Source organism: Tamandua tetradactyla, chromosome 2, assembly GCF_023851605.1.
Source record: "Tamandua tetradactyla isolate mTamTet1 chromosome 2, mTamTet1.pri, whole genome shotgun sequence".
NCBI lineage: Eukaryota > Metazoa > Chordata > Mammalia > Pilosa > Myrmecophagidae > Tamandua > Tamandua tetradactyla.
In genome coordinates this window covers 199,365,714-199,384,563 of record NC_135328.1, presented here as the reverse complement: position 1 = coordinate 199,384,563, position 18,850 = coordinate 199,365,714, and the positions used below count along the sequence as shown (strand labels likewise).

Here is an 18,850-nt window from a genome sequence, read left to right as displayed (position 1 = left end):
GATTTGCTTTGGTTTGGTTTTTGTTTGCTTTTCCTCTGCTGAGGCCCTAGCTCGGAGTTCTCTTTCCTTTCGCTCAGACTTGGGTCTTCCCTGGGGAGACAGAGAGAAAATAGGCAGCCCACCAATCTGGCTAAAGTTTTCCTTGCCTGGTGGAGCTTTATCGGCTGGAGGCAGAGCAGAGAGGGCTGTAGCTGTGTCCCCATGGGCATGTGACAAGAGGCCATCCTGCCCCACTTCATCTTCTACCTTCCCCTGCCTCAGGGGCTTGAAGACCCTCGAGTTCTTCCCCGTTGCCTTTCCACCTTCATCTCTAGTGACTGCTCAGCTAAGAAAATTTTTATGAGACAGATTCCAGTTGGAGAGCCTGAGCACCCCTGGCCACCACCCCCAGTCTGGGCAGCAGGGCCCAGCCAGACAACTCATAACACTGGCCCACCTCTCTGGTATCTCCCCCAGGAGGACACCTGTCAGGATTTTGCCATCTCCTGCACAGCCTGAGGGGAGCTAACAGGCCTCTTTGCAGAGGGTTAGCTGGTAAGACCATATCTCCCCTGTTGGCCAGCATTGCCCGCTCCCCTCACACACCATCTCATCTTCATCGCATGCCTTACCAGCCCCACGGAGCTCATTCATCTGTCTGGTGTGTGGTGTGGTCTGTATGCTGGCGGTCGTAGGGCCCCAGGCCTCCCCCACTAAGCAGAAGGATCGGGGTAGGGGGCAGCGCTAAGAGCCCAGCCCTCTTGCGGACTGAGGAAGTAAGCTTCGTGCAGAGCAGCTCTCCAGCTGGAGCAGGAGGTGAAGGGTGAGGTTGGGGAGAGGGTGGTGTACCTGCTCTGAGTTGCTTGGGCCTGCTCTGGTGACATCCAGGTATACAGGGGCCATTGGTCACTAACACTCTTGTGTCCCAGCTGCGCTTTCTCTCACTTGCCCGTTTTCTCTCCTGCTTTGTTGTCTGCTGCCCCAGTCCTGGCCTTTCTCTGGGGGAGAGGCAGATGCTATGATAGCACCTGTTCCCACTGCCAGGGCCCCTGTAGGCTTCCTTGTTCTTCCCAATCCTGCTAACCCTCTCTCTTCTCCTTCTTTGCTGTCCTGTCCTGGATCTCCAGTGTGTGCTGGGGCTTAAGGACCTCCTGAGGACCGCTGCTCTCTGCCTCTCCAGGGGTGGCCTTGGGGAAGCCAGGCACCCGGCACCCCCACCTGCCTAACCTGTGGCCCGTCTGCCACCATCTGTGCCTACAGGGTCTGCCCCCAAGTCTGCCCCACATGTGTGCTCTCTTGGCACAGCCCCCTCCAAAAGAGGACGGGGCTGACCTCTTTGCCCCCCATCCACGCTCCATGCTGGCCAGAGTGTAGAAAGCCATAATGCAGCTGTCAGCACAATAATGTAATACTATGCTGAAACTCTCCCTTCCCACCTCCCCTTACTTTCCCTTCCCCAGATTTGTGAGGTGGCAAGACCCTAGGAATCTTGCCTTACAATCTCCCCCAACTCCCCACCCCCCCACCCCCCCAAAAAATGGCCGGCATTGCCATAGTCAGGTTGAGCAGGTTTCTTCAGGAGCCATCTGGAGTGCTGATGGTTGATGACGCTGCTGAACAAGTTTGGTGACTGTTCTAAGCACAACTGGCTTGACACTGTTCCCACGGCCCCCTCCACCCCCACAACCTGGAATAGGTAAGGATGCAAGGAGGGTGCTTGTACCTTTAGCTCCAGGCACTGACTGCCCCATGTTTTCAGAAGAATTAAAGGAAACTGGACCAGGCCTTGGAAACCAGTTGAACCCAGGGTCGGGGGCTGCTTGTCTGCTGTCCTGTACCTTTTTTAACCAAAATAAAGATACCCCTTTTCTTGCCATACTCTCGACTGTCTGCTGCCGCCTTTACTGTGGGGGCTGGGGGTAGAGTCTGTGGTCAGTGTGCAAGACAACATATGGCTATCTCTCACCTCTAGCTTTGTTCCAGCTTGTCTAGAGATTTTAAAAGACACACACACATACACACACACACACAATAAAGCCAAAAGAGACAAGAGTAGCCAGCATCCTTATCACTCTGCACCTCCACAACTCCGGTCTCAGTTCCAGGGATCCCCAAACCCAGGCTGAGACAGAGAGTTTAGCCCCAGTTCGTGGCTGTCACACTTTTGAATTGAGCCCCACCCAGGGTAACAATCTCATGGAATTTATCCTGTCCCCAGCTGCTGCCCAACATCCAGTCAAACACATACAGTGTGCAAGAGCTAGAAAATAATCACAGCTACCATTTACCAAGGACTGACCAAACACCAGACCCCTTTTCTTACCTTAACCAATGACGAAGGTGCTGTCAGTCCTGTTTTACTGCAGCTCAGGGCAGTTACAGGACCTGCCCTTGGTCACCTTGCTGGTAAAGCAGCAAATCCAGGATTTGCACCTGATCCCTGCCCTGATCTCTGGCCTGTCTGCCCTACCTAAGGAGTGATGAGGGCTGTTCCAGGAGAGTGGGCACTGCAGAGGGAGTGACCCAAACAGAGGAGAATGTCAGAGACAGCAGAAAGGGGGCTTAGAAAAAATCTGGGCCAGCCTCTTCAAATTGTATTGATGGGGAAACCAAGGCCCAGAGGCAGGCAGAGACTTACCCAAGGCCTTATATACAGAGCTGGAATGTAGTCCTATACCCTGACCTCGTACCATTTTCTTTCTACAAATTCCACACTATCTCCTAGACTAGATTGGTTTAGGAAATGAGGGATACTCTAAACAGCAGTACCATGAGGAGAAAAAAACAAAACAGCTGAGTCTCTTAAAATGTATCTGCTCCCAAAGGCAACTACCGTAGTGAGCTCTAAAAGAGCTGGAAAACTAGCCTCTTCTTCACAACTAAATGGGAAGAAGGTGCCATAGCCTCCTCGTGTCACCTTTTAGTTCGAACATTCCAAGACTGAAAAATTTCCTAGGAAGTTCTTTCTGAATCTAACTAGAGTCTTTCTTACTGCAGTCAAAGCCCTGTTCTCTGTTCTTGTGAAAGTAGATAGCAATTGGTTACTGTGTCACAACCCTTCCACTAGGAATTGATTGTCTATAGGCCCAGAGACCTTGAGGCTGCTGATAGGACAGATGCTGTGTGGAGGGGTGGGGAGGTTAGTAGAAGGGATGGGGAAAGTACCATTGAGCAGCAGCCCCAACTTCTGTCCTGCTGACTCAGGTGACTGACAGTGGAGCTCTGTGCTATGCCAGGACCTGCTGCCTCCTGCCTGTCTGGGCTCTGGACTTGGGAAACAGAAGCCTGGAGGCAAAGGGAGGTGCAGGAACTGAGTCAGGACTGACAGGCCAGAGCGAGCAAGAGGTTTCTAGCAACCTGTCTCCCAGATTCACCCCTGAGCTTCGGCAGGGGAGGGGCAGGTATGAAGGGGGACTCCTTTCCCTTGCTCTGGGGCTGTGCTGAGGGCATAGAGCTTTGGCATGAATCACCACCAGGTCCCCTGGCTTAAATGGTGGGAAGGGAGGACTCCCTGGAGTCCAAAGAAGTTTCCTGGTACCCTGGGACCTCGAGCTTTCCCCTCAGGACTTGGGAAAGCCTGGCTAAATGACTAGTGCAAAGGAAAGTACTTGAGGGCCCACAGCCTTCCTTAGACCAGAGGAATGTCCTAGATGGAGAGAGAAGAGGCAAGGTTTCAGCACATCTGTCCATTCATTCAGCTGGAGAGGGGAGAATGTGGGCCAACATTGCCTCCTTCTCTCTCCTGTGGGTGCCCAGCTGGGCAACATCTGGTCTTCGACTGAGGTCTGGTTGACAGCTCTTCCTCATTTCATAAACCCAGCTCCATGTTAATGCTTTGTGTGAATATGTTTATATAAGAAAGTTGGTTGGTTTTTTCACATAATAATAATAGTTACTGTAGTCACCACCACTCTCAAGTGCTTTCCCTGGACTCATTTAATCCTCACAAGTCTCATTTTACATTTAGGGAAACTGTGGCTCACAGAGATTAAGTAACTTGACCAAGGCCACAACAGTTTGTAGTGAATGAACCCAAGCAGTCCATCCAAAGATACTAGGCTGTGTTCTGTCTTTCATAGAAAATGATACATATTCACTACTGAAAATTTGGAAAGGATAGGAAAATCCCAAAGCAGAAAAGTCAGAGCCTCACTATCTAAAGTTACCCTCTATAAGTTGACATTTTAGTGTATTTCCTTTCCATCGTTTTCTGTGTCAGTGCTCCAAATTGAGCAGAGTCTTTGGGATGTCTAGCCTAAAATCCTTTCTGCTTCCTTGGAAAACCTAGGTCTAGGCATAAGCCTAGACATGTCCCTACTCTTCCATGAAGCAAAGAGGCATACCTCATCTTTGGGCTCCTTCCAGGAGGGCAGGGTGGGTGTTCAGATACCAAGAGGAACCAGGGAAGGCACAGCCCTGCAAAGCGGTCCTAGCTCAAGGATTAGACTGGTTGAGTTCCAGCAAGGGCAGTCCCTCCCCTGAGTCCCAGATGAGCTTTGGCTAGGGGTGGGGCAGATAAGAGGAATCCACTCTCATAGGCTCAGTGCCAATACCCTTAGGTGAAACTCTGGAATGACTGGAGGGCAGGGCTCAGTGAGCAGGGACAGAAGGTTGGCAAGGAGAAGATTCCATCTTTGGGACCTCTGCCAGGGGTCAGAGGTGGTGTAATGGGCAAAGGGAAGGGATAGGGAAACTTCTGAGAGGCTAGGCTGAGGAAGGAGTATATGCTGGATTGATGCCCCATAAAACAAAATGGTATGTGTCACCACCACCTCCATTTCCTCAGTACTGTCTCTCTCCCCACATTGCTGGCGTCCCCCCTGGGGAATCAGACCGGGCTGAGTACCCACGTGGTCTGCTTCCCACCCTCTGACAGAAGAGCAGGCTGAGTCAGGCAGGAAAGTGGGACAGCCAAGGAACTGGGCCCTCACCCCCCATGAGCCCTGCTGATACATAATGATGGCAGGTGGCTTGGAGGGGGCAGGTGGCCTAGCACAGAGAGCCAGAGAGTAAGTCCTCAAACAAGTGGCAACAGGCCACTGACTTGAAAGGGAAAATTGTGCTGTGATAGGGAAGGTGCCTGACAAACCTATTGCGTGACTAATTACAAAGGCCGGATTGGAGCGTCAGTGGCCGCTTGTTAAACACCTCATTAAGTGGCACCCTGAAAGCTGCCACCTCTGTAGTCTGGGAGCTCAAAGGGACCAGGACCCTGAGGGGAAATGAGGACGAGAGCTTGGGACCTTCTTCAGGGTCTAAATACAGCCTGGAGCTCACAGATCATAAAAGGCCTTGATGGGAGAGAAACCAAAGGAAGTAGGGTACAGAAGGGAGAGTCATAGGGATTTACTAGCTATGTGACCTTGAGCAAATTTCATCCCTCTCTGAGCCTCAGTTTTTCCATCTTTGAAGTGGGAACAGTGCTGCCCACCTTACAAAGCCATAGTAGGAAAAAAATTAGATCATGGATATGAAGTGCTTGGGAAACTGTATAATCCCACCTAAACATGAGTTACCTCATCTGAACCAAGGAGGCAGGATGAGGAACCCCATCCTCCTGTACCTGTCTATATGGGCACTGCCTGGGCTAAGTAGCCAGGTGGCTGATGCCATCTGTTTCCCCTGGAAAGATGCTGTGAAGGAGGATCTAATATGAGAAACCCAGACAGCTAAAAGGAACACCCGTGTAATGGCAGTCCTGAACAAGAGGAGGCAGCCAGGAGCCCCAAAAGGTGTTGGTGCAGGTGGGGCCCACTCCTGCATTTCTCCTGCTGACTGTTCTGATGACTCACCTCCACGTCCTGGCCCTTTTACCTTTAAGGAAGAGCCGGAAAGGGTGTGGGGAGAAGAGGAGAGGGAAGTAGGTCCCAGGCCTTAGTCCCTCCCCCTACCACTCCCCACCCTCCTCTGGGCCAGGCCACCCAGCCAAAAGGCAGGCGGAAAGCAGGAGAGGCACAGAGCTGAGTCCAGCATTGGTCCTGAGGCAGCTAGTAAGCCCAGCGCCTGTACGACTGTCCCCAGAGCCATGGAGAGAGCCAGTCTGATCCAGAAGGCCAAGTTGGCAGAGCAATCTGAACGCTATGAGGACATGGCAGCCTTCATGAAGGGCGCTGTGGAGAAGGGTGAGGAGCTATCCTGTGAAGAGCGCAACCTGCTCTCTGTGGCCTACAAGAACGTGGTCGGTGGCCAGAGGGCCGCCTGGAGGGTGCTGTCCAGTATCGAGCAGAAAAGCAATGAGGAGGGCTCGGAAGAGAAAGGGCCCGAGGTGCGAGAGTACCGGGAGAAGGTGGAGACCGAGCTCCAAGGCGTCTGCAACACTGTGCTCGGCCTGCTGGACACCCATCTCATCAAGGAGGCGGGTGATGCCGAGAGCCGGGTCTTCTACCTGAAGATGAAGGGCGACTACTACCGCTATCTAGCTGAGGTGGCCACAGGTGATGACAAGAAGCGCATCATCGACTCAGCCCGGTCGGCCTACCAGGAGGCCATGGACATCAGCAAGAAGGAGATGCCGCCCACCCACCCCATCCGCCTGGGCCTGGCCCTGAACTTTTCCGTCTTTCACTATGAGATTGCCAACAGCCCCGAGGAGGCCATCTCGCTGGCCAAGACCACCTTCGATGAGGCCATGGCTGACCTGCACACCCTCAGCGAGGACTCCTACAAAGACAGCACCCTCATCATGCAGCTGCTGCGAGACAACCTGACGCTGTGGACGGCCGACAACACTGGGGAGGAAGGGGTCGAGGCTCCTGAAGAGCCCCAGAGCTGAGCCGGGCCTGCCATCCACCCTGCCCTACCCCACCCTCTCCAGTCCCCCACCCCCGGCAGAGAGGACTCGTATGGGGTGGGAGGCCCGACCCTTCTCCCTTAATGCCCTGCCCTCAGCTCAGGAAGGCTCCATGGAGAGGAACCAGCAGAGCTGAGGCCACCTGGAGCCACAGCATCTCAGCTGTCAGGTGCTTGTGACCACTGATCTCCCCACCTGCCCCAGCTCTCTGCACCCCTTCCTCCGTATCCCGTCTGGGACCTGGGCCTCTTCTTCTTCTTCCTCTCCTGCCTCCCTCCTGCCCCTGCTGCCTCTGGATCTTCGGAATTGAGGAGTGTCCCACCCTTGTGTCTGAGAGGGGACTGTGGTGGGGAGGTTGGGAATGAGTGTGTGTGTGACCGTGTGTGTGAGTGTGAGAGCAAGATGGAGAATGAGAGGGAAAGCATGTTTGCTGGGTGTGACCATGTTTCCTCTCAATAAAGATCCCCTGTGACACTACTCCTGTCTTTTCCAGTTATTGTCGGTGGGCTGGGCCTGGGATTGGTGTATAATTTACAGAGACCGACTTTGGAGCTCTAGTTTAAGGGTCCCGACCTCCTCGAAGGGCCAACTCAGGCCCCACAGACGGGATTTTGGTGTGTGTGTGGGGGGGTGGCTCGAGATGAGAGGCAGATGGGCCAGCTCTCGTCAGGCTGGCCCCAAACAAACTGGGCCAAGGCGAGGGTGAGACTCCTCCGCCAGATTGAAGGGAGGTGAGGGATGCCTCAGTGCAGGAAGCCAGGGAGCTTGGGTCTGAGGAGGCAGGAAACTAGCGAGGGCTCAGGCTGAGGTCTCAGGACAAGGCCCCTAGCACGAGCGCTCCAGATTTGAAAGCCAAGAAAAGTCCCATTAAGTGTTCAGATCTGGGCGGGGAAAGGGAGTATGAGGCAAGGGTATGACGCCGCCATTAAAAGTTCAGATCTGAGGAGAGGGGAGAACAGAATGAAACGCGCTGTTGGGAAAGAGGCGCAAAGTGGGAGTGAAGGGCAGCGGAGAACCGGGACTTGCCCAGGACGTCAACGCCCGCCGCCTCCGCTCGCAGCAGCTACAAGCCGGGGCCGGTGACCTGGGAGCTGGGAGCTGGAGGCGGGGCCTGAGGCCGAAACTGCCCAATAGGCTGCTCAGGACACCGCACCCGGGGCTCGACGGACCAATGCGGAGTGAGGAGCGGAACGCGCGCGGCGCGTCTTCCTGCCCCCGGCCGGACGCTGCGGCTGCCAGGACTCGCTGACTGACTAAGGAGCTGCCTCGCCGCCCGCCGAGCTCTGTGCGGCGGCTTTCCCGGTTTCACTTGGACAAGTTGCCACCTGCCCATCCCGAGAGCTTGGCTCCCTCAGAGCAGCGGGACGGGGCGGCGCCGGGCGGAAAGTTCAGTGTCCGCCCTTTGAGTCATTTGCTCAGCTCGCGGTGCCTGGGCCAGGCTGGGCAGGCAGGGTCGGTTTAAAAGGCCACCAAGACGTCACCATCACACCCCACAGCCCAGGTAGCCGTGCCCTGATCGCCAGGAGGCTTGGCTTGTGCCCCTGATCGGCAGTGAGACCTTGGCTAAACCATTGTATTCCCCCCATCTCAGTTTCCCTTTCCGTATCATAAGGGCTTGGGCTAATAAAAGCTAACGCAATAGAAGTGGAAAATGTGGGCTCTGGAGTCAAGCATCCTAAGTTTGGATCCCAGCTTGGCCTGGCCAAGGCTTTTCTGTGTGTGTGCACTGAAGGGAATCGACCCGCAAGCAAGGCGAGCTTTCTACCAAGCAAGGTGAGCATTCTACCACTGAACCACCCGAGCACCTTGGCCAAGGCTTTTAATCTTACCTTTGTGTCCTCATCTGTAAGGCGGATATTAAATAACTACCGATAGGGGTGGGGGGGGGAGTTGTTGCTTGCTGGGTACAGAGTGTAAATTTGGGGAAAAAATTTAAATTAATAACAATAAAGAATTTAGTTTAGATGGTGATCATTGCTAAGAATGAACAAATACATCCAATGCAAAAAAAAAAAAAAAAAAAAACAGCAACAAAAAAGAAAAACTCAAAGTGCCGTCCTCAAAGTTGCTGTGAAGTTTAATAAAATAAAGCACAATAAAGTAGCTCAGAATACATGCTCAACAAATGTTGGCTGTTATTAACCCTTCTAACAGTGTAGGACTTAGCCAACATTTCTGTGCCAAAAGCAGAATAATCAGTCAGGCCCAGCACTGAGGAGCAGCTTTACTGCTAAAGCTGACTTGCCTATTCCCTAGGTTATCTGAGAATGCTGGCCTGATATCAAGTGGTCGTTTGCTCCTCTGGCTGGCAAGATTGGGGAAACTGAGTCCAGCCTCATCAGGTTCCCCAGAATCCAAGTCTGGCCACACCCATGGAAGTCAATACTGATGGGTTCTTTTGACAGCTACTAATTCTATAGGGGAAGCTGGCAGGACCACTCTGATCCCTTCTGGGTCCCCTGGTTTTTCCCCCTTCTGTCCTGGAAGTGTGTGTAGTTTAAAGGTTCCATGCCAGGTAGAGAGTCTGTGCTAAGCTCAAGGCAAGTGACTCCCCCTCAGCTCTGGAGGTGATCCGGTTTCTCTCACCAGACAGGTCTAGTGACTTTCGCTTAATGGGGTGGGTCCTGGGAAAGGAATTTCTTTCATCCTCTCCCTCCACATCTGACTATTGCCTAATGGTTCCAGACCACTCTGCTGTGGTTACACTATACAGGAAAGAAATGAACTGCCCTAAAGTAGCATGTTGGCGTGAAGGTAGATTTTCAAAGCAAATGCCTAGGGATTGGAGGATCATTGAATCACAGGGTTGCTGGACTAACTTAGGCACCAGCTTCTGACCCTGAGGGTCCCAGACCTTTTGTCTATGACATATTAGAGAAAAATATTCTCTCTCTAGAACAACCTTTCTTACTGTCACCCCAGGTGGGGTCTCACTGAACATTTCTTGCCATCTTTTTCTGACCTAGTTTGACATTTAAAAATTTTTAGTCTTGCTAATTTGTATGGGTTTCTTTGAGAAGTGATAAAATGTTCTGGATTTAAACAGTGGTGGTGATTAAACAATATGATAAGTTATACACAGTAAAAGGGTGAATTTTATGATATGTGGATTATATCTCAATTTTAAAAGTCAGTCTCAGATAATAATTAATAATTTTGATAAAAAGATTAAGGCAGATAAGAATGTCAACTTCCACTGGAAGCTTCATGGGGGCCATTTTCTCTTCCCCACACAAGCATGTTCTTTTAAACTTTTTCAAAATTTAAAGCCCACTTTCAGCTCAAAACTTGACTAATCGCTTTTCCTTTCCGTTTAACACATACGTGGAGCTTTGACTATGCTAACTATTCTACCTATCCCTCACATGTATGCATATGCATTTATTCAGTTACGCTTTCATATCTACTTGGTTCTGTCTCTGGGTTTGTCATTATGCCTGGGGTTCTTATCTCAATTAGGGAGCACCTTAAGAATGGTGATTTTGTCCCATTCTTCCTCCTTTCTTCCCACAATGAATGCAGCAAGGTTTTGTGAACAGGAAGGTGTTCAGAATTTAAGCTTAACCATCCTTACAAACATATTGAAATACTTTTGGTGCTAGATCTTCTGTTGTGGCTATGTAGATCTAGCTGGTCCTAGGCTGAAGTAGGGCAGTCTGGTCAGAAATTCAAGGAACCCCAGCCCTTCATGACAACCAGATTATCCCCCAGGAAATGGAGGCCAGGGCTTGCAAAGATCTTCTCTTCCCAAGATTTCTTGAGTGGTATGGGGAAATTTTGCAACCAAAGATTCTCCAGAAAAGGTATCTACTATTCTCTATCTGATATATAGTTACTTCAGAGAGAAAACTCTAAATTGGCTCTGAAGATCTACAGAAGGAGGTGGCAGAGGCCAGGACTGACTTCTCAGAACTAGCCAGGCATCCCAGGAAGGCCACACTGAGGTCAGGCAGGCCACCACTGTAAACTCCTTCCAGAAAGGTAAGATATCCCCCACTTAGTTCCACCACTACCACCACTGTGAACACATAGACACGTGTTCAATGTCCACTGCTTTCTCCAAAACCTTCTGATTTTAGATGTTTGCCCAAGATTGCTTTTCTAACAGTGCTCCACTCCTGCTTCTTCCTAGAGAACAGAGTACAGTAATTATAGCAGCTGGCATGACTACTAGATCTCAGGCAGTTTCATACCTTAATCCTTAGAGCAACTGGTCTTATCATCTTTGCTTTGCATGTGAAGAGACTTAGGCTCAGAGTGACTAAAAAACTTAACAACCTTAGTTATACAACTGTTTTGTGCCCAGGGAGTGGAACAGGGTCTAACTTCAAGGCCCATGATTTTAAAACTACAGTTGTTTTCAAAGTGTGTTCAGAGGGTTCCCCAGAAGCTGCCTCTGGGCAGGAGTTCAGTGGTCAGGTTCCCCCATTTCACTTTGGCTAAAATAGTCACACACATGTCTTTGTATATTGGAATTTCATGAACTAAAAATAAGTTTGAGAATCACATTCTGCTCTGCTGCCCTGCTTCTCTTTTTGACTTTCTAAGAATCAAGAAAGCTTTGTTCTGATTCCACTCTCAATCTAACTCCACCCAAGGGGCCAGAAGAAAGGAATTACCTTAAATGAGAAAAGAGTATATAGTGGACCAATTTCTAAGCTCATTCACCAAGTTTAGGTTTCTTTAATGTGGTTCCATCCTTTGTCCCTTTAGATTTTTCACCCTGTTTATATGGACCCCCACCTCTATCCTAATCCTTGCTCTGTATTTTGCGTGCGTGTGTGTGGGGGGTCAGGTTTCTGCAGGGTAGGTCCCCCTCCACTCAGAGCTCCCCTAGTCCCACCTACACACTGAGTCAGGAGCCTGGAATGTCTATGGGGGCAGCAGACAGGTATGTCACCCTGGGGGTGTCAGAGGTTGATTCATCTCTCATCTCCACCCAATCTTCTCTTTACTGCTGTCTGGGAAATTTAACTCTTTACTTGTCTCAAGATAAAAGAGAACAGTCCCTGACTCTGAAAAGTATGGAGTCTTCAATCTGTGGCTAGTTACAGCATTTAATATACCAGATTAAAGTATTCAATTAATATATGTTCAAAGGGAAGGGAGGGAGGGAGGGAGGGAGGGAAGAAGAAATATATTTCCCCCCATCTTCCTCCAGAGTAAGACTAACCTGAAGTTTCCTTGTCCAACTGTAGAGGGAGCGACTTTCAGCTCAGAATAGATTGTGAGTTGGGGGAATGTTACCTATGTCCCCAGTCTCCTTTCTTTGCTGTTTCTATGTTCCACAGTGCAATGTGGAGACTGCAGGATTAATATAAAGGAAAAGCTTAGGGGTGACAGTGTGAAGAAGAGCACTAGGGGATATTTCTCCAAACTATTATTTGTACAGCAAGCATGCTGCTGTAGATTTTACATTTTTCTGGGGTAGCTTTTTTTTTAATTTATTAATTTATTAATTTAAAAAATTTAACAACAAACGAACTAAAATATTAACATGTGATCACTTCCTTCTACATATATAATCAGTAATTCACAATATCATCACTTCATTGCATATTCATCATTTCTTAGAACATTTGCATCAATTCAGAAAAAAGAAATAAAAAGACCTCAGAAAAAGAAATAAAACGAAAACAGAAAAAAAAAGATTATACATACCATACTGCTGGGGTGGCTTTGAAGGGATCTCTCATTTCCCTCTGCTGCTCCAGAAGTTGGAATAGGGAAAATAATTAAAACCTTGCTGTGTATTCTAGCCCAGATACTTTAACAAAAGTCTTTTTTTCACCTCAGCCAGGTCCCAAATACGCAACCCAAGCCTTCCCTGCCCCTCAGTCTTAATCCACCTAGCTACCCGGGTTTGGGGACCATCTGATGTGGGCTCCCTGGCTGGAAGAAGAGGCCCAAATCTGAGGTATCTTCCCTTTCTGAAGGGGAGGGAAAGAGGAGGTGGACATACCAGACCAGGCTGAGTGAAGGCTCAACAGCCAGGGGCAAGAGAGGAGAAGAAAAGTGGAAAAGAGAGAGCTACTCAGCTTGCTGGAGAATTTTCTTCCAGGATTATGGGGTAGTTGGGCTTCCCTCCTTTCAAAATCAGGGTAGGCCTTGGTATTGTTGGGATGAGTCTGAAGCTACTCCCCTTACCAATAGCATTAACAAGGGACAGAGAACCCCTAAAATCTACTCTCCTTTCCTCCTTCCCACAGGCCCTAATGCTTCTTATTCTCAGCATTCTGCATTTTGCTAATTCAGAAATAGCTGAGAGCAGAATGAATTTGTTACCCTCACACCTAAACCTGTCTAGGTTGGAAGCCTTTCCAGTTACCAGTGGCCTCTGATAAGGTAGAGATGCTACCTCCCAACTGTTAGGGGTCTCTAAATCAGAGCCAAGAATTGCCTATATACTAATGGCAGTGGTTAGCAGAGATGATCAGTAAGTTCCATTCTAAGGCACTCAGAGTCATTTTGGTTTCTTCTCTCCAGAAGTTGTTTAAAATTGCCAAGTGAGGTCCGGGGGTGACATGGACACCTTCACATACTGTTGGGGACAGTAAAAAGTAGCACTTTCTGGAAAGCACTTGGGCAATATGAATCCAGAACCTGGAAAATGTCAGTTCTTTCACTCTTAGGACTTTCTCATAAGGAAAAAAATCAGAGATTCACACAAAGATTAGGTACAAAGATAGTACTCACAGCACTATTCACAACAGCAAAAAATTGGCAATAACCATGGAAGTCTAGAGAGGTAAACAATGTCATAGCCATACCACAGAATAAACATGAAAAGGTCTTGGTATTTTTAACTACACAGAATGATGTTAACTGAAAAAAGCAAGTCACAATTACGAACTATCCCACTTTTATAATTATATCATCCCTTTGTATGGACAGAAAAATAAGACTGAAAGAAAATACACAAAATATATTGATACATTTATATAGAAAGTTTATTATAGATTATAAATACTAATTATTATTTCTGCTACAGAATTATAAGTGACTTATTTTTCTTTTTAACAAATCTTTTACCTTTCTATTTTTATCAGGCAAGGAAAAGAAAGGAAACCTTAAGAACGGCTACCACATGCCAACCATATTGGTGGATGCTCTTTCTCTCAGCCTATGTGTTTCAACCTGAACTGGCCTCACCTGGAACCCAGATGTCTCTCCCTTTCTGCATGGTGCTGTCCCTGTCAGTATGTGCACAGGGGAATAGAGATTCATTTTGGTATCAGTGGGAGGTGGACAGAAGCTACATTTCCTGGGGAATAAAACACCCTTGCTGTAGATGTAATGGAGACGCTGGAGGGAACTGCCTGAAAATGTAGAGCTGTGTTCTAGTAGACATGTTTCTTGAAGATGAGTGTATAATGATATAGCTTTCACAATGTGACTGTGTGATTGTGAAAACCTCTGTCTGATGTTCCTCTTATCTACCTTATCGACAGATGAGTAAAACTTATGGAATAAAAATAAATAATAGGGGGAACAAATTAAATTTAGATTGAAATGCTAGTGCTCAATGAAAGGGAGGGGTAAGGAGTATGGTATGTATGAATTTTTTTCGGTTTTGTTTTTGTTTCTTTTTCTGAATAGATGCAAATATTCCAAGAAATGATCATGATGATGAATATGCAGCTATGTGATGATATTGTGAATTACTGATTATATATGTAGAACGGAATGATCAAAAGATAAGAATGTTTGCGTTTGGTGTTTTTTGGTATTTAAAAAAAATTTTTTTAATTAATTTAAAAAAAGAGGAAACATTTTGGAAAATGCTAGAGAGCCATAAGAATCACCAGAGCCCACACAGCCAGACACCTTTGGAGATGAGAAGAAAAATACCCCTGAGGGAGCCTCATAAAACAAAAAATCTGGAGAGAAAGCTAGCTGTCGCTGTGTTTGCCATCTGCCTTTCCATTTCAGAAAGAAACCCTGAATGTCAGTGTCCTTCTTGAACCAAGGTATCTTTCCCTGGATGCTGTAGATTAGACATTTCTATATCCTTGCTTTAATTTGGACATTTTTATGGCTTTAGAACTGTAAACTTGCAACTTAATAAATTCTCCCTTTTCAAAAGCCAAAAAAAAAACACAAAGAAACACAAAACACCCTTGCTGTTCTGTCAAGGCCTGGAAATAAAGTTTTGGATTGTTTCCATCCTTCTCCACTCTATGACTGTGGAGAATAAATGCTGAGGGTGCTTGGAATGAGGCCATAAAGCTCTAGGTGACGCCTTTCAGCCCTCACGCCTGGATTGCTTTGGTGAGATCTGGGGCCTCCGTGTAGGGTAAACATCAAAACCTATGACCACAAATATTGGTACTGTTTTCAAAAACACAGTACCCACCCTCATAACCTAGCTGATGAGGGATTTGTCCAGTAGCCTGGGCGTCAGGATGCTTCAGCTCTTGGTCCCACAGATGACTCATAGACAGCTCCAAACTGTGCCTCCTGGCCTCAGTTTCCCTGGCCTGCTCAGTTGATTGATACTCCTCACCTACTGTGCAGGATGTTAAACTGGGTGAGGTGCTTTGAACTCCTCAGATGAAAGAGACTGTGGAGGCAGCACCCACTTATTATTCCTCGTACAACCAGGCGTGGAAGCTGAGGTCAGCTGCTTTCATACTATTCCAGCTATAGAAGCCTCCACAGAGCCTGTCGCTCTTCTGTCTTCTGCTCTGGCTGCCAAAGATGGAAAACAAAGTTCAGAGTCACCCTCATCTCAATATTACTTCAGAAGAGATGTTGCTAAACTGAATTCTCCAACTGCTGAAACCACCAGTGACCTGCCTTCCTCCTCAATTTATGATTCAGTAATGCTTTACAGGTACCTAGATTCTTTCTCCTGGTTGGCTACAGATCCTGTGGGATAGCAAAGGAGGGACTAACAATTAAGAATTCGGCAAAGTGGGCTATAAGAATGCCAGGTTAGCAGAAGTTCAAACTCATCTTTCTGGGTTCCTACTGTAAAATGGGGCTTAGTAATATTCCCCATTTTGTCTATCTTTAGGGGTTGCTCTAAGAATCACATGAGAGCCATGTGTGTGGAAGCACTTTGTAAACTGCCAAGCCTTTCACATGCATTAACAAGCCCGAATATCTGCAAAGAAAACTGGCACATGAGCCTTCCCTAGGCCATCTGTCACCTTCTGCCTCCAGGCCTTACTGCAAAAATGGGCCTGGGCTGCCACCTATTGGTTGAAAGTATGAGCTATACTTAACCAGATCAAGAAGTGCAAAGGAAGGAAACACTAGTTATTTCCCAAGTTTGAGCTGTCCTGACAATTTTTGCCACACCCTCGTAACTGTCATATTATGTACTTAATATTTTATTTAAAATGATTCATTTTATGTTACTTTAATTTTTGTATTACAAAATTTTTATTGTAAAATATATGTAACAAAATGTGCCACTTTATTTTTAAGTGTACAACGTAGTAGCATTAATTACATTCACAATGTTAATTTTATTTTTAAAGTAAACTTTTAATCACTAAAATGGAAAACTAGTAACAACTGCCAAAAATAGAATACAATTGTAAAATAAATACAATGAAAATAAAATACATTAACATCTAGCTAGAAAGTGTTGCTCTGAAGGCTCAAGGCTAGGACTGGCTCTGTTAAAATTGGAGATTAACAAAAGCACTTGATTGGAAACTGAGTGTCAATCTTCTAGTATGATCCTGTGCTACAGTGGAAATACTACCCTATAATAAGAAATAGGTGACATTCCCTTGTTCTGCCCGAACTCCCTGGGCCTGGATGGTTGAAGAGTTTGGAAGCCACCAAAAGTAGAAAATAAGCTACTGTATTGTTATAGTACATTCCATCAGAGGCTGAATGGGGCTGATGCTCAGTGAGCCTGCTGGCAGGGCCCAGAGCTTGTGAGCACCCCTGAGCAGTGGGTGTTATGCTTGGGGCCTTGGCTGGCTTATTTGGTCAGCAGTCCTTTGCAAAGCTGAGTGTTCCCCCATCAGGCCCCCAGTTTTGGCTGGGAGGATTTCCTCTTGGCTGGTTTGCTTGCTGTCCTCCAAGAACCACCACTTTCCTAGGGCCGTGGTCCTGCCCTCCAGGGCCCAGCTTTTTGCTACAGCTGCATGGTTTCCTGCTCTACTGACTGGTCTGAGGACTCCATGTACTTCTCCTGGATGCCCAGCGTGCTGAGGGAAAGCATGTCAAGGCTGATAGCAAAGGCAGAGGATGTGGAACTGCTATGGGCAGGATCTGACTTCCATGGATGCCCACCCCTCAACCATGTCTGGTATAGTCCTCCCATATCCTTCCCTTCCTGATAATTATATCTTCAGGCCACAGCTAAAGGTGTAAGAAGAATACTTCTTAGGTGTAAGAAGTCCACCAAAGCATCCAAATCAAAATGCTTCTATATTTGCCTCTTGACTACACTGCTGAGGATCCAGAGACTGCTAACCCTCCATCTCTGTGTCATGGTATATGCCCTGGAACCAGACTGCAGGGGCTCAAAACATGATTTTGTCACTTCTTTTGTTCTCATTTGTAAAACATCTCTAAGAGTTGTTGTGAGGCTTATAGGAGACAATAAAGGAGTGCCTAGCATGGCATCTGACACACAGTAGGTGCTCAGCTCAAAAAGTGTTTGTGACTTCACTTTTTTTTTTTTATTATTAATTTTTTACATGGACAGGGACCGGGAATTGAACACAGGTCCTCTGGCATTGCAGGCAAGCATTCCTGCCTGCTGAGCCACCGTGGCCTGCCCGTGACTTCACTTTTTATGCCAAGGGAGGGAATGTAACAGGGGCTCCAAAAAATTAACAAATTTCTGCTTGGGCTTCTATCTCTATCTCTCTCTGAGACAGCAGAAAAATGAGGCAGGAAGGACAAAAACCAGATTCAAAAAGGAAAAGACTGACCTTGCTGAAGGAGCCTATACACCTGGCTGGCTTAATGTCCAGATAGGACACCACTACGAAGCTTCCTTTACCCCCTACCCCCACCCCCAGCAGAGCTGACAGTTTCCTTCTTTGTACCAATCCCTATCTTAACTATAGAGTGATGTGGAACCTTATTCCTTTAAGGATTTTAGACCCTTAAGGGGGTAGGGTCTAAAATCACAAATAGTTATGGTTAAAATTACCCTTGAAAATTCCTTAAATCACCCATTAACTACAGTATACATGGTTTTGTGAACATAATTCTGTGTATGTATGAATGCACAAAGTAATGTACAGTGTGCAAAACATACAGTATTATTTAAATTGCTGACCCCCCACTTTTTGTTTGCTTAGCACATGCTGTTAAATTTACCAACATTAACTGCATGTGTGAGACAGCTCCTTGGCACCTTCATCAGTCACTGCACACTCTAATGCTATCATTTATAACTTGTCCGTCCTCTGATAATTGGTAGGAATTTTTTTCCTCTATACTCAGACTCGGGAGCTTCCTTTGTCTCCAGCATTCTTTGTTCAGATGCCAAATCTCTTTGAGACTGTCAGCCTAGAAGGCCTCAACTTTCTTGTCCTGCCTCACACATAGCCTGAGAAACACCACCCATGCCCTTGGCTCCAACCCCACTGGTCACTAACCCAGCACCAGTTGTGAAGGTAACTGCCCTGGATATCTCTGAATGTCCCACAGTCCACTCAAACATAGCACCCCCTACTACCTATTCTCATCTTGTCTACCCCCAAGACAAACATGCCTATCCTCTTTCTTTTCTTGTCTCAGTGAACAGCAAACCACCCATCCCACTGTCTAGCCCAGAAAGCTAGTAATTTAAATTCTGCTCCTCCTCCATCTATCCCATAACTACACAGACCCTAAATCTTGTACTCTATCTCTTCATAGTTCCCAATCCACTCTTCTTTCTATTCTCACTGTAAGTGTTTCACCCTTCTATCTAAAAAGAATGCAAAAATCCCCCTGCCCACAATCACAGCCTTTAAAAGCATTATCCAAACTCAGAGGTGTTTCTAAAATGTACAATTGGTCATGTCATACCTTGTTTAACACTATGCTGCCTACCCACAAACTAAAGACTACAAACTGCTTAGAAGGGCACTAAGGCTCTCCATAGTAAGCGCTCCC

At 47.4% G+C, this 18,850-nt stretch overlaps 2 protein-coding genes and 1 long non-coding RNA gene across 3 annotated transcripts in view; 2 read left to right on the top strand and 1 right to left on the bottom strand.

Moving 5' to 3' along the window:
- Window positions 1-5,837: 5,837 nt before the first annotated feature.
- Window positions 5,838-7,246, top strand: SFN (stratifin). The gene has a single exon (XM_077150708.1). The coding sequence runs from the start codon at window positions 6,005-6,007 to the stop codon at window positions 6,749-6,751; it is 747 nt and encodes a 248-aa protein (XP_077006823.1). The 5' UTR covers window positions 5,838-6,004; the 3' UTR covers window positions 6,752-7,246.
- Window positions 7,247-8,018: 772 nt separating this feature from the next.
- Window positions 8,019-16,610, top strand: LOC143674663 (uncharacterized). The gene is made up of 4 exons (XR_013171147.1): window positions 8,019-8,542; window positions 10,602-10,750; window positions 12,566-12,686; window positions 13,819-16,610. It is a non-coding gene; the product is annotated as an uncharacterized LOC143674663 (long non-coding RNA).
- The window catches only part of GPN2 (GPN-loop GTPase 2), a 25,625-nt gene continuing 20,532 nt past the window's right edge, over window positions 13,758-18,850 (bottom strand). Inside the window, exon 5 of the mRNA XM_077150702.1 lies at window positions 13,758-16,941. Coding sequence (XP_077006817.1) covers window positions 16,869-16,941 — 73 coding nt within the window. The 3' untranslated portion in view covers window positions 13,758-16,868. The remainder of the gene's footprint in view (window positions 16,942-18,850) is intronic.

Bases quoted from the DNA above. Each gene is read 5' to 3' on its own strand.
- SFN (XM_077150708.1), top strand. From the start codon at position 6,005: ATGGAGAGAGCCAGTCTGATCCAGAAGGCCAAGTTGGCAGAGCAATCT.